This window comes from Musa acuminata, chromosome BXJ1-6 (assembly GCF_036884655.1).
Source record: "Musa acuminata AAA Group cultivar baxijiao chromosome BXJ1-6, Cavendish_Baxijiao_AAA, whole genome shotgun sequence".
Classification (NCBI taxonomy): Eukaryota; Viridiplantae; Streptophyta; class Magnoliopsida; order Zingiberales; family Musaceae; genus Musa; species Musa acuminata.
Genome location: NC_088332.1, coordinates 17,788,358 through 17,803,390, shown reverse-complemented (window position 1 = coordinate 17,803,390; position 15,033 = coordinate 17,788,358). Strand labels below are relative to the sequence as shown.

The window sequence follows — 15,033 nt, the reverse complement described above, 5'->3', positions numbered from 1 at the left end:
TTGATTTCACATGAATAAGAATTTGATATAAGAAAGATTAAACCCCATATAAATCTTGTAATTTGATTTCACATGAATAAGAATTTGATATAAGAAAGATTAAACCATATAAATCTTGTGCTTTATACTGTATCATTGTTTAAAAGAATCTCTGTTTGGGGATCAAAGTCTTCTCTTCCTCAATAAATTTTTTATTTTTATTTATTTATCAAAATAAATAAAAATCACTGAATTCATACTTATCAAAATCAGATCAAATGATCGGACCAAAAAAATAAAAAAAAAGTGAGAAATAGATCATCGAACAGTTTGATATACTTGAATTTTTAGCGATTGACCCAACGAATTATATATTTGATTCGCATGAATCATTCGGGTCACATAAAATTAGGTCGATTTTGTAAAATTATATATTTGATTCGCATGAATCCTTCTATATCTTTAATTTGTTTTATATGATCAAAATTATGTTTTTCATTTGATTTTTAAAATTTGATTTTTAAAATTTTAAAAACTGTATATAATTTAAAATTATTTTTATATAATTTTAAGAAATATTAAAATTTTTAAAAGATATATAATTTAATCAGTTGATCCATCCCATCGTTTGATTCTGAGAAGTATAATTACAACCGGCTCGACTACGCCTACTAATACCAATCCCTACAGTACGATTCTCTCGACACGTACCCGAGCATCACGTGCAACCTGTAAATAGACGCCACAGACTAAGGGTGTTTTAGTCTTTTCATGAGCACACAGGAAGGCCTTGGCATATTCTCGACCCGGCCAGGGGTAGAGTTACCCAAGTTCTATTAATACCCGACTCCCACCCGCGACGGTCTCTGCGCGATTGCCCTCAGCATCCTTCCCCGTTTCAGCGCAGGCGTTTCATGTCCATCAACCCCACCGACGCCCAAAGGTCCGCAATTTCCCATCCGGCTCGATCGTCTCCCAACCCTCGTCTTCACCATGGCTCTCCACCGGACCCTCGCCGCCCTCTCGACGCTTGGGTCGAGAGCCTCCCCTCCGGTGGCCTCGGCCCCGCTGGATCTGCGCCGGCCTCCACCTCGGGGTCCCATGTCCTTGCTCCAGCAAATTCTTCAGGTGAGTTCTTGCTCGATTTGATAAGTTTTGACGCCTGGCGACGTTAACTCTGGATTCTAGGGTTTGTTGATGTGTTTCCGCAAAATTGGGGGTTTCTAGATGATCTTGAATTCTACGTTAGTTTTAGATTAAAATTTTTCTCTTTCTGAGCATCCTGTTAGATTGTTGAGATGCCTCAACGGTGTGTATCTTTACTGCTGGATTTGACTGGTTCTTGGTAGCTTAAAGCGATACGAACAAGAAGGTCATGAATATGAGTTGTTTGTCTTTTGTTGTTCGATCAATTGGTGGTTCTATTGTTATCGAGGATTTCAGAATGTGTATTTTCCTGTTCTCTTTGATGTCGAAAGTACTACTTTGCTCGGTGGTAAGAATAATTTGATGTCAAATTGGTGCAGATAGTCATTACTCCCTGACATTATAACTTTCCAAATCCTAAACAGAGTGGCCGCTTGCTACACTTCCTTCTTTAGAAAGCGCTACTATTGTCTACTTGAGAAGATCATGGGTAGTGAATTTTTTTATTTAGCAACATACGGGTTGTTTACACTGTCATGTGCTTCGACAGCTGACCATCTTAGCACATTCAAGAAACATAATGCTGCACTGAACTGAGAGAGACATGCATTGCGTGCAGTGCGCTAGAAAGACTGATGACATGATTAATGTTCTATTGGTGCTAGCTGTTACTGGGAAGAGAGAATATTAAATAGATGAATCTTCTTGTGGAAGAAATTTCTCATAGTTTCGTGTGACATTTCTTTGGCCATATTTGTGAAATGAACTGTCTTTGCTATATATGATTTTGCAAATTGTGTTTTGCACAATTGATATGAGCTTCTATTTTGATGCTTCCTTCCACAGACTTGAGTTATGTGTCGCAATTTATATTTTGCAGAATCAGCAGCTCCTGCAGGTGGAAGTTCTTACAATTCAACAAGGAAGGTGAGGAAATATCTCCTACATCCTTTTTCGTCTTATAATGGTGTCATATATAACCTCCATTTACATTTACCAATCCATTCTAGCAGATGTGATCACACTCCAATTGCTTGTACTCTTGTATTTTAGTTATTCAATGACATAAGTTATAGTAGTCAGTTGGTCTCATACTAAATTAACAAATTAACAACTTCATGTTTTGTTATAAGAGAAGAACATATTATGGAAGCCATTACATGCTGTATTATGGGATATTGTGCAAATGAAAATGCTAATGAAAAATTAGGATCTAAATTATTAATATCCACTGAAGTAATTCCTCTGAGAACTGCTACTTCAGAAGTTACACAAGAAGCAAAGAGAATAACTCTATACAAATTAAATTTACAAGAAGAAGATGTTGTTGATTTTGAACAGCTTACTCCAATACAACAATTCAAATGACTGAAAATGTTGCATAAATAATTTCGCTTCATCTTTATTAGGCTCCTGAAAATATATGAGAAAAGCATCTACCACAGTTGTGGGGGAACCAATTTCTTCACGGTTTTACCAAATATCTTTTTTTCTGTCTTGCGATCTGGACAATGCAAAGTATAATCATGATTCTTCTACTTAGAGAGTCCATCACGTCATCAACACAGGTCCAGAGACCACATTTTTAGGTGTCTATGCATTCAAGAAAGATCCTTTTCGTTTGAAGACCATAGATTGTAATGGAAGACTTAATGTTAGAGTGAAATCCTGCCTTTTGATGTGAGTTACCCAATGGAAAAGTGGGTCCATCAGGTAAAAGGGTCAATTTTCCACTCTGAATTCTTCACCCCTTCCCAAAAAAAAATATGAGTGACATTGACAACATTGATTGGCAAGGCGAGATATTCATTTCTCTCTCACTTAAGTCTCTAACAACTGTTGATTCCCAAGGGATGGAGGCTTACTACAAATAATATGTATTGAAATTGGTAAATTCTGCAAACAGAATGGATATAGAGGATGGTAAAAACATGACATAAGGAGTTCTGTGAATCTTTCCAATGGACAATTGATTACAAACTAGTGAAAACTATTTAATAGTCTAATGTAACTAATTGATGATTTATTGGTAACTGGATGCTTCTTCTAGCACCTGAGAAGTTTCTGAATTTGGTGCTTGTGAATATTTAGTGGTCTTCTCTGTTGAGGTTCAGTTTTCTGAAGTGGTTCTGCCTTGTGCCTCATCTGAAAATATATTTATATTCTTCTTTGCAGGTGATTGGGTCCAGAGTCAGTGGTACTAAGAAAGTCTCATGTTGTAAAAAAAGTGGCACTGCTTATGAATGCCAGTTAGGCAGAGAAGAGGCAGCTTCTCAATTTAGGTCCAATCAGTTTGGACCTTCTCAAGGCAATGAGAGACCACCAGCAAATGCAAAATTTGTGCATTCTGGAAATTTAGCTACAAGACCTAGTGGTCTACATGGGAATGCTGGTCAGTCGGCTACAAGAAGAAACAATGTTATCAATGCTAATCATCTGCTTAATTTCTATTATGATCCAATTTCCCGTTCTGAACCCAGAATTCCTCCAAGAAGGCAGCAGAAGATAAAACCTTACAATAAAGATTTGTTCCTACAGGCAAATTACAAATTTGTGGTTTTAGATAGAGGAGGCTGTGAAATCAAATCTATGGATCCAGATAAAATGCTACATTGGGAAGAAGTGATCTGTGTTAGATACTCAACCCCTTTGCTAGTGCAATGCCCAATTTGTTTGGACACTCCACTTTGTCCACAAATAACATCATGTGGACATATATACTGTTTTCCTTGTATACTACGATACATGCTCATGGGAGAGGAAAATCACAAAGGTGAATGCTGGAAAAAATGTCCCCTTTGTTTTACAGTGATATCTACTAAAGATTTGTATACAGTCCTTATTGAGAATGTTAAGCAGTTCGGTGTTGGTGATCATGCACATTTTACACTTTTAACCAGACCCAAAGTCTCAGTATTTCCTGTGCTGAAAAAGAAACAAGTTGAAAGTTCTACACCATGCACTACAGATGGCCTTTGTGACTTGTTTTCTAAGTTTGTTCTGACTTCTGATGTGGAATTATCTGTGAGGGAAGCTAAATCTGATCTCTATGATTGGCTACATAAAGCAGATTCTGGTCTTGTTGATGATCTGGAGAAGCTTCCATATGTTTGTGCTGCATTGGAACAGCTGGAGGAGAGGATGAAGGCCTGGATGGAGCAACAAACTGACAGCACCATTCCTCTACGGGACCATGTCACTCCTTCCGTGAATTCCAAGACTTCTCTTAGTTCTAAAAATAGGAATTCTCATGCACTAAATTTGACTTCAAATCTTGGAAATGCCGAATCATATGCATATGAATCTGGAATTGGAATGGTGTGTTATATACCAGATCATGAGAAAACTGGCTCTTCCACTGGAAATGCCGAATCATATGCATTTGCTGATAGCACTCTATTACCACTTGCTGCTAATTCTGAACAGCTAGAGAACTCCAACGAAGTCCCATTGTCACACAATGAAGATGAGAGCTTCCAGCAAGAAGAAATGACTTCACAGCGAAATTCACATAGTTGCAGTGGTGGAACCGAAAGGGATTCATACACTTTTTACCAGGTAGTATATGATTTTTCTTGAATTTTGAAATATCTAAATAATTACCCATAAACCTTTTTACTTAAGTCATATTTCTGTGGGAGCAAAACTACATTCACATTTTTTTCTATATGACTTGTTATATATATGAATATATAAAATTTGGATATGCTTGAATGCCATTTTATCTGCACAGGCAACTGATGGTCAACATCTTATTCTTCATCCATTGAACATGAAGTGTCTCCTTCATCACTATGGGAGCTATGATTTGCTTCCACCAAGGTGCTTGAACTTCTTGTTTTAGACAAATGCAGATGTAACAATTCCACTTGTTGTGGTTGTTTTAGTAACTTTATGTTCTTTTTTTCGTTGACTTTATTTTTCTTAACCTTTTCTTTTGTGGCTGTCATTAGTATGTTTGTTTCATAGTTTAAACAATTCCTTTTCTGATCACTCATGGTTCAAAATTTTGTACACCTTAATTATGATCTGTCTTCTTGAACTCGTAGCAGCAATTTCGAACGCAAACTTTGTTGATGACCTTTAAGTCCCTAATTTTTCCGTTAATTTGAAATCAAAAGGGTTAATGATACAAGACAGTCATTGGAATTTGTATAAGTAAAGATAATACAAAGACCACTTGAACTGTGTTAGATTTTATGTATAGGATTAAATCAAACAGGATAATGAGATAATCTATATAGAGAACATTTGGTGTTTTGTTGAATAGTGTTGATTGAAATTGCAACCAGTCATTAAATACTCATAAAGGGATCAGATATTCCAACTAGGTTTTGATTGGCTAGAAGAAAGGGTTTCCTTTTTTTGGAATTTAGGAGAAAATATTTGGTTGTTATCATTTATTGGCATATCTTTTTTCGTCTTCTTTCTGGTTGATCAAGCATGATATACTTGATTTTTGTTTGTTGATTCCTCCTTTTCTGTTGAAATCTTTGTCGTCTGTAGCATATCTGTTCCACAAAATATTTCTTTTACCACTTGGCCTTAGTTTTAGCTTTAGGGACTCTATCCAGATGTAGTTAAGATCAACTTATAACCTCTGATGTTTAATTTAATTATGCTTGATAACCATGTTTTATATAATTACGGGGAGAATTGCTGATTCTTTTAATTTAGTTACAGTTCTACACACAAGGAGTTTTATGCCAAACCAAACCATTTTAGTCTCAGCTAATTTATACCATATTCTGGCCCGTTTTTTGGACCGCTTCGGTCAGCACATTCCAGAAATACATAGAATTCTCCTATGTTGCCAATATTTGAAGTCTTGCCTGCTAGTGTTGTTTTTATCACATCCATGATTATTGCCATTAGGGTTCATAAAAGGAAAACTTTGTTTGCATACAACTACAATAGTGTAGGTGTTTAGATGCATGTGTTTCCATGTTGATGGCAGACAAAAATGATTTCTGTTACATTTTTCTTTGTGACAGCCCATACTGCAGTTCTACATAAAATATTGTTTTTTGCTCTGATGATTGCATGGACAACTGTTAGAAAGAGCTGCTAAATTAAGTTCTAGTCTATGTAAAAGAGGTGAAAAATGTGTTCAATCATTGGGAACAATGGGTGTCTTCTAATGTCAATTTAGGGTCAAATAAGATAGAAACAAATTAATGGGTGGAACTCTTCTTTGGTGTAAAACTATGGGCAATGAAGAGTCATCAACAGGTAATGTCTTTGTTGGTAGCCAAATATCTTTTATCTAGAAATAGTGTTGTCGATGGATGCTCGGGCACTTGCCTAGTGGCTCTGGCAAGTTTCCGGGGAGATGCCTTGAACTGGTTGCAGCTTAGGCAAGCATCTCAGTTGGGGTATTGTGCATCACGGGCGATCACATGAGCCAGCCTAGGTGCTGGCTCAATCCTTGGCTAGTGCGACCATGAGTCAACCTTGCTTGGTTTGCACCATAGGGTTGGGACTTATGTGAGCTGAAGGGCATCCTGTGCGACCTGGTTCAGTAACCAATGCATGCGCATGGGCCTGTCATAGCCTATCCTCTCGGGGAATAAGCACGACATGTCAATTAGGTTGGATATGGTATATGCTATTTTCTAAGGTCTAGATTGGAATCTTGGTTTTTATTTTACTGGAAATGCCTTGGAAGTACTATGAGGATAAGGGAAGTCTGGAGATTTGTACTGCAAATGATCTTTGTGTCATGTATATCATGATTAAGTACTTTACTTGTTGCAATTATGTTAATCATCACTTATATTGGGAACAATCTAAATGCAGTATTAGTGGTGAAATTCTGGAGCTGGAAACTGTAACTCAGTCAGAAGCTATGAGAAGGCGTTACCGCTACCTAAGTCATTTCTCTTTAACAACAACATTTCAGGTAGTTTCTGTCACTTGTTAGGCTTCAGAAAATTGAGATTTGCATTACTTATACAAGTTTTCACTTTTCACTGAATGCAGCTTTGTGAAATTGATTTGAGAGATCTATTGCCTTCCAGCTCTTTAGCTCCATTCTTGGATGAAATGAAAAAGCGTGAAAAGCAGAGGCACCGCCTTGCAAGGAAGGTACATATTATCAGTTGGAATTGAAAGTCTTAAGGTTCTTGATTAATATTGCAATTTCCAAGTTATTGATCTAGACATTTGTTTTGTTGGTTTTTAAAATGCTGATATTTGTTCAATATATTTATTAATGAGATGAACTATTAGTATCTTGTGGGATTTTCTTGGTCAGTGATAACCCTCAGAAATGGTTGATATTGTCATTTTATTCCACGAGGCAAATATTTATCTAATGGTGCCCTCATTTTGGAGTTTTGAAGAAGTTGTTTGGAGACCTGCATTTATGATTTTGTGCACTCATCAACTGCTATCATGGTTACTCTTCTGCATTTCCAACAAATGCCAGGCATGTCATAGTTGGCAGGTTATATTGATTTTGAATCACAATACATGTGTAAATTGGGCTTGCATCTAAAATGCACATGCTACAGATCAAAGTTCGTCTTACCGGTCCATACTGGTGTATCGATCGATCATTGGTATGGTATGTATCGAGCTGTACCGATGTACATATGATATGGTGGGGCATGTTGATGTACCGGTATTTACCGCACATATCGATTTCCTGTCAAATTGGTATGTACTGCCCGTATCGAATAGTATGCTGTAGTACAGTGAACCTTGCTGCAAATAAGTTTTCAACTTGAGTGATGTGTGTTGAGAGAGTTCTTGATCCCAACCCACCTTGTTTGTTGTATCGGTGAGGGTATGACTGTATACACTTAAAAACATAACAAGATGGGGAAGTTCGTTGAGATTCATGTTTTAATCTATTTAAGGTTCTACTAAGTACAACTCTTTGATTTCAACCCAGTTTGTTTGCTGCGCTATGTGAGGTATATCCAGTGATGCAAGTTTCTCCTCACCCAGACATATATGGACCAGTTGGTATTTACCATTTTTGGCGTAAACCTGATCCACATGCAGTTTAGGTCTTACTACCTGGTTTCGGCCCATTACCATCATTGTACCAGGCGGAAAGCCCATCCAGTGTAAGCCTAGTCAAAGAGCCCTGTTGTGGTCTTTTTAACAGCATAAAAAGGACTGAACAAACCTTTTTTCCTTTCTTCATTCTCATTCTTTTCTCCTCTCATCGAAATCACACTCCACACTCAGACCAAATCTCTTCCAAATTTACTCAAGACTTCAAGGAAATTGAGTGACAAGATGTCTCCCTTACAATCCATACTTTGTGAGCTCCATGAAGATAATAGTGACATGAACCAGAATGTAGCGTACTAATGATGGTGGCCTTGACTGCCAATCTCATATTCCTGCCACTCAAACACAGATGGTTGGAACGTGTATCTAGTAGTTTTTAAGTCACACCACCTAAGATGTGGATCAGGGAGCATGAGTAACCATGCAATTCATTTATGATTACTAAGATAAAGGAAAGAAAAATGTTGTTGATCTATACGAGGATATGAGGTGTTGCCTACATGATATCAAACCGGATAGCAGTCCCTTGCACTCTTAGTCTTCCTACTACCTTGGATCTTATGGTCAACAAATACATGGTGATAATTTATCAACCTTTTCGGAGTCAAATGCATCTTACAACATGCAACAATGGTACCGATGAAGAGTGATGAGAGTGCATCCATGTGGTCAATACTGTAATAAAGCTACTGAAAGATTAAAGAGGGAATAATGTTATGGCTGGCCTAATGAATAACATGCAATTGATTGATCAATTGGTGTTGGTTGAACTTGTTGATATCTGAATATATGTTTCAGATCAGCTAAAGGCATTCTTGAAATAATCCTAAAATATGCCATGACTGTCAGACTTACATGTTCACTGACTGGTCTGCATCATCAATCCAATTTTAAAATGCAAAACTCCATCTGTGTGCAAATTAAAGAAAGGTGTATCGTGGGTTAGATGGTGCTGTTTATGTTGTCATTTCACATTTTTTTTATTTGTCATGAAGTATGATCTTTTTGAACACCATAGCTGATGGATAGAAGTGGCTGACAAATTTAGGAGGCTTCTAATGTCTGGATCCAGTATGGTTGTCTGACCTTTAAAAATGAATGTCTCAGTGTTGAAAGTTGCATATTGAATATCTTAGTCCTTTTCTTCTGCCCTCAAGGAAAATGATGAGAGAGCAAGGGCTGAAGCAGCATCTGCACAGCTCAATCTGATATCATCTGCTCAGAGGCAATTAACTCACAAAGATGTTGTGTTTTCATCAGATGACTTTGAAGGTATGATCTTTGTGCCTCCAGTATTGAAATCATTTTCACATGTGAATTTTAGAGCATATCTAATAAATTCTGCTTTTGTGATAACTGTTAAAATGTGTTTCCTTTCATTTTTTCAATCTTAAGATGTTCGATGAGTATCATCATTACTAGAAATGCATATTGTTTTGATAGATAGTATCACTGCTGTGAGTTGCATTAAGGGCATTCATTAACCTTTGTGGAACTGCAGTTTTTGCTGACTATTTTCTGTTCCTTCTTAAGCATTAGGAGCCAACATTGCACCATCCAGCAGTCCTCCCACTGGTGAGAGAAAACTGTTTTCTGATGTAACACGGCTTGGTTTTGCTGCTGCACATGATTCACCTTCTTTAAGAGCTGAAGAATCTGCTGATGTATCAGGTGATGTGGCTGAAGCTTCTCATGTTTATGGTATGGTTTACTTGAATTTATTTCTTAGTTGGTTATTTCTTTAATATTTCAAGTGAATTTAATGAAGTTTAGTCCCGACTTGGTCTGCCATTGATCTCTGCTGATGACCATATATTTCTTGTCAAAGTCATCAATTTCTTGTGGTTTCCAAAAGAGTTATCCAAGGTCTTTACCTTTCTTGCATACCACTATTCTTCTTTTGACATATGCTAGTCAAACTAATTTTTCATCCTTCAAAATCAGGAACTTCTACTGTAAATTTCAACCAGTATTTTCAAAAGTGCTGGACCCTACAAGGTGCCAAGTTGCCTAATTGCTCGAGCCACTAGGTGCTTGCCCAAGCAAAACAAGATGCTTATCTTACAAAGATATAAAAATATTATTAAGTATTAAGGATTATTACTAAAAAATGCTTCAATAAAACATGACTATTATTATTACATATGCAACTACCACTAAAACATCAAATCATATGTATCCCAACCATCTATAGTGTACTCAATTAATAAAATGATTATTAACTTAGTCCATATCTTAATAATAAAATAATATAAATTCGAACACCCATTGGCCCAATACTCCTAAGAGCTCTTTTAATTATTAAGGTGGAAGAGAACAGAAGACACATACCAGATGGGAGTGAGTGACGGCTGTGGAAGACCCAACGGATATGGAGACACTTGGCTAGATAGGTAGGTCAGGGTTTAAGTGGGTCTCCATGCAAGGTCAAGCTCGAGCTATGGGGAAGAAGTCATGCATGTCAAGTCCACACGTGTGGGGAACTAGATCACATTGCTTAATTGACCGGTGGCTAGGTCAAGGCAAGGCTAAGTTGGCAAGGGGTTAAGCGTGTTTTCAGGTGAGGTCTGGCTTGTGCCTTGGGCGGAGGTCATGTGCATGAGGTTAGGTCAGGGCATGGTTGGGTCAGTGGGGGTTCCTGCACGAGGTAAATCTCACTTTACAAGAGAGGGGTCACATGTGTCAGGCTTGTGGGCATGGAGAACCATGTTGCCTTGTGTGACCACACATGCTGGTTTAGTTCAGGGCAAGGTTGGTTTTGCAGGGAGTTTCATGTGAGGGAACCTCTTGCAGTTTTATTTTTTAATAGTTAATACAACTCTTTCCCTCTTTAAATTATACCAAAAATACAAGAAAAAAAAGGAAAAATATATCTAAAGAAACAATATTCCATCACTTAATGTTAGTCAATCTTATATGAGAAAATATTCACTTTATTTTTTTTTTCAAAGGCATGCCCTTTCTTATCAACGGGATATTTGGTTGGGATTATTTTATTTCATGTCAAGTGTATTCAATTAAATGTAACTTCCTAATTTCTTTCATTCTAGCTCATTTACCTTTTCTTCTTGTGTGATTAAATGTAATCAAAATAATTAAGATGTCGCTATGTAACAAATTATTACATGGTAAAAATTCCATAAAATACTAAAATTATTCAGAAGATAAATCAAACAAAATTTTGTCTCATTTGCTTCTGCTGCTTGGGAACTTGTCTTGAGTTGATATAACTAGAGTTGAAATAACAGAGTAATCGTCTTTAGATTGGCCTTAATGATAGGATATATATTATGGTTCAATGATTTCAATAGGCGCTCGGGCGCTCGGGCACTTGTCTTGAGTTGATATAACTAGAGTTGAAATAACAGAGTAATCGTCTTTAGATTGGCCTTAATGATAGGATATATATTATGGTTCAATGATTTCAATAGGCGCTCGGGCGAGGCGAGGCCCGAGCGCCTCGCTTCATTTCCAGGCAGCGCACTTCAAAGAGGCATCGCCTGGCTCGCCCGAGCCCAGGCGCCGGGCCCTTCGGGCGAGTGCTTGGGTTATACCAAGCGACTGAACCAACGTTTTAGGTCTGGTTCGGTCTCTGGTGCTTTAGTTGGTTCAATCGAACCAACTAAAGCACCGATATTAGCCTCCTTTCGTGACTTCCCAACCCTAACCCTGCTCGTTGCTCCCGCTTTGATTGAACCGACTAAAGCACCGATATCAGCCTTCCTCTTGCGACTTCCCAACCCTAACCCTGGATTGAACCAACTAAAGCACCGATATTAGCCTCCTTTCGCGACTTACCAACCCTAACCCTGCTCGTTGCTCCCGCTCCGATTGAACCGACTAAAGCACCGATATCAACCTTCCTCTCGCGACTTCCCAACCCTAACCTTACTCGTTGCTCTCGCTCCCGCTGTCGTTGCTCGCCGCTACTACTGGCACTGTCGTCGCTCGTCGCTCCCGCTGCCACTGTCGTCGCTCGCTGCTCCCGCTGTCGCTACTACTGTTGCCACTGTCGTCACTCGCCGCTCCTGCTCTCGTTGTCGTTGCTCGTTGCTATAGCTGTCGCTGCCACTGTCGTTGCTCGCCGCTCCCGCTGCCACTGCTCTTAGTTAATAACCTCGATCTTACTCTTACTCACACTCTTCTCACTTCGTTTGTATACTGTTAACAGTATATTAATAGTATACTGCTAATAGTATACTAGTAATAGTATTTTTATTTATTATATTAATAATATATTATTTTGATTTTAATACTGTTAATTTTTATTTATTTGAAATTATTGTTATTGTTTTGAATTTTGAGATTTTTTGTTAATGTGATATTGTGATTTTACGAGATTTTCTTAATTTAATATCATATTTTTATTTAAATAATTATATTGATTAATTATATTATATATTTTTATATTTTAGCATTTCGCTTCGCTCGGATGAGTACCTAGGTGAGCGCTTAGTGCCTCGGACATTTTTGGATCTTGACACCTAATGATTTTTAAATCACTATTATGGTTAAATTGAAAGTCGTAGTATTAAATATAATGTTGGAAAAAAAACATGGATATGCAAGGAAGTTTTTTAAAGGATTTTGTAGTTGTTGAATAGAAAATATATTAAATTAAATAAGGAAAATAAGGTTGATGCCATACTTGAACCAATCATGGTTTAATTCCCAGGGATGAAGGCTTTCCACCTTTGCTAACATTTTAGTATTTTCTTGTCAGCTTGCATAGGCATACCACATTTTTTGGTCTGACAAAATTTTGGTAGGGTCATCAGCATTTAGAACCTTGTTTTACACTTGTGATCCCCTTTCCCTACCCTTTTCATTGCAAAGGCCATCTATCTAGATTTGTTGCCTCACATTGTTAATATTCTTAGATATAGGATCCACACTGATCAGCACAAAGCAATCTTGCAAGGGTAAGTCACCACTCTGGTTGACCTCTGTCAATATCATGTCAGCTTTGGCCAAAACTTCTCTCTTTAAAATTCTTGAGAATCCAAAACTATAAATTGGAACTCTTGGTTTGAACTAACTTCAAAACATCAGTGATTAATCTTAGGGGTCTCTTTGTTTGAATTTATATGCCAAATTAATCAAGTTGGGGCCTTGTGATTGTTCACAGACCATATAGAGGCCCTTTTACAAAATAACAGTCAATTATGCCTTTAACCGAAAAAAATTAATGACTGCTGCTGAAGATCTTTATCATAACCTTATAAAATTTGTTATAGACAGCGAATGTGACTGTCACCCTTCAAATCTAGTTGTCTGCTGAAACTTGTGCATCCCTTCTGGTGACAGTGGTTTTGGTTTATTAATTTTATCAAACTGCTGGAACATCCATATTTTACTTTTGTGTTATATCAAAAAGCATTTTCTGGATGAGATTTCTTTAAGGCATAGCTTATGATCTTTTTACTTTTGGTTTCAATACAGCCCCTAGGCCGATGACAACATCGTCATTTGCTACAATATTATCTTCTGCCTGTGATGTTGAGAGCTCCGAGCAGCAGACGAGTGCACAGGGAAAGAAAGGGAAGAAACCAAATAGAGTGCTTTTGTCTACGGCCAGCAGCCGTCGCTACTGAGTTTTCAGCAAGGCCTATGTTCATATTTGATGTTTTATAGCAGCTGTATCATGTGTGTTCATTTAGCTGCCGAGGACAGTGGTTTAATTGGTGGATATTTTGGTATGTTCAATAAATAATGTTACTTAACTGGATTTTGGTGTCTGGTTTTCTATACATTGCCACTATTTTCTATGATACGGATGCTGCAGTCTCTGTTTCCTGTGCACGACGTTGAGATTAAGTCATACAAGCTCTCAGAGCATATTAAATTCATTCTTGAAGTTACTACGGCTGTGATTTGACATGATTTAATATGTATCTACGATTTGACCTGATTTAACATGAATCATGTATCTACGATTTGACATGATTTAATATGTATCGAGATATATTGATATATCGAATGTCGGAATGTATGGATGGTATTTAAAAAATCATAAAAAATAATTTTAAAAATATTTTAAAATTAAAAATAAATATAAATAAAAAAATTAGATTAAAGTTTTAAAGTTAAAAATAAATATAAATTTAGTTTAATTTTAGTAAAAATAATCTAAATTAGGAAAGAAGAGTGATACATATCTTTTTTTAATCTTTGAGTAGTTTTGTGGTATGTTTCTGATCATTCTTTCATAAATATTGAATAATTTATAAAGAAATAATTTGAATCGTTAAGTTTTTAAAAAATAATTTAAACTTTAAGATTCAAATGAATTAAGAAATTAAATTATGGATATATCTAGTTTTGCCATAAAAAAAGAACGATGAGATTTCATGAGTGGTGGATCAAGGTCTTGAATCCTATGCAGTTATATATCAATTTTATATTCTTGTAAGACCCAATCTTGAAATTGATCTCATGATATAGTATACTAATATACTGTATGCTATTAGTGCATCAATGTGGTGATGGCCATAGTCTGATCATTGTGGATCATGCATGTCCGAGGCGACTCATGAGGTAAGTACGATTATGGCATGTATTGGTGTGGAGCAAGAAGAATAATATCGGAACTTCTACTTTCGTCATTGTTTTACTGCTCCATATCATAAGATCAATTATCGTTTTACTTCTCGGAGAAGTATGACCATTACTATATTGCTATTTTTCGTAAGATTCTCTATAATACAATAGTTATGAATATGATGAGCTTCACTCTGTGTCTACGTCATGTAGGCTTTATCGCATCTGCTCAAAATCATCTACTTCTTTCCCCTTCCCTTTTTGTGTATAAACTTGACCAATACCTTATTGAGTTCAATAATCTTAATCTTAGTTCTCCACTAGTTCAACCCACTCTAATAT

At 36.8% G+C, this 15,033-nt stretch overlaps 1 protein-coding gene across 3 annotated transcripts; it reads left to right on the top strand.

The window, feature by feature from the left end:
- The first annotated feature begins 826 nt into the window (after nucleotides 1-826).
- Nucleotides 827-13,879, top strand: LOC135676567 (uncharacterized). 3 transcript variants are annotated; one of them, XM_065187897.1, is made up of 10 exons: nucleotides 827-1,107; nucleotides 2,006-2,052; nucleotides 3,301-4,683; nucleotides 4,859-4,947; nucleotides 6,925-7,027; nucleotides 7,108-7,212; nucleotides 9,309-9,423; nucleotides 9,685-9,726; nucleotides 9,823-9,852; nucleotides 13,594-13,879. In XM_065187897.1, exons 1-10 carry the CDS (start codon nucleotides 894-896, stop codon nucleotides 13,743-13,745), a joined length of 2,280 nt encoding a protein of 759 aa, XP_065043969.1. In that variant the 5' UTR covers nucleotides 827-893; the 3' UTR covers nucleotides 13,746-13,879. The 3 variants fall into 3 exon arrangements, with proteins under 3 accessions (XP_065043969.1, XP_065043968.1, XP_065043966.1); XM_065187896.1 differs by lacking the exon at nucleotides 9,823-9,852 and having other exon boundaries at nucleotides 829-1,107; nucleotides 9,685-9,822; XM_065187894.1 differs by having other exon boundaries at nucleotides 829-1,107; nucleotides 9,685-9,852.
- Nucleotides 13,880-15,033: the final 1,154 nt, after the last annotated feature.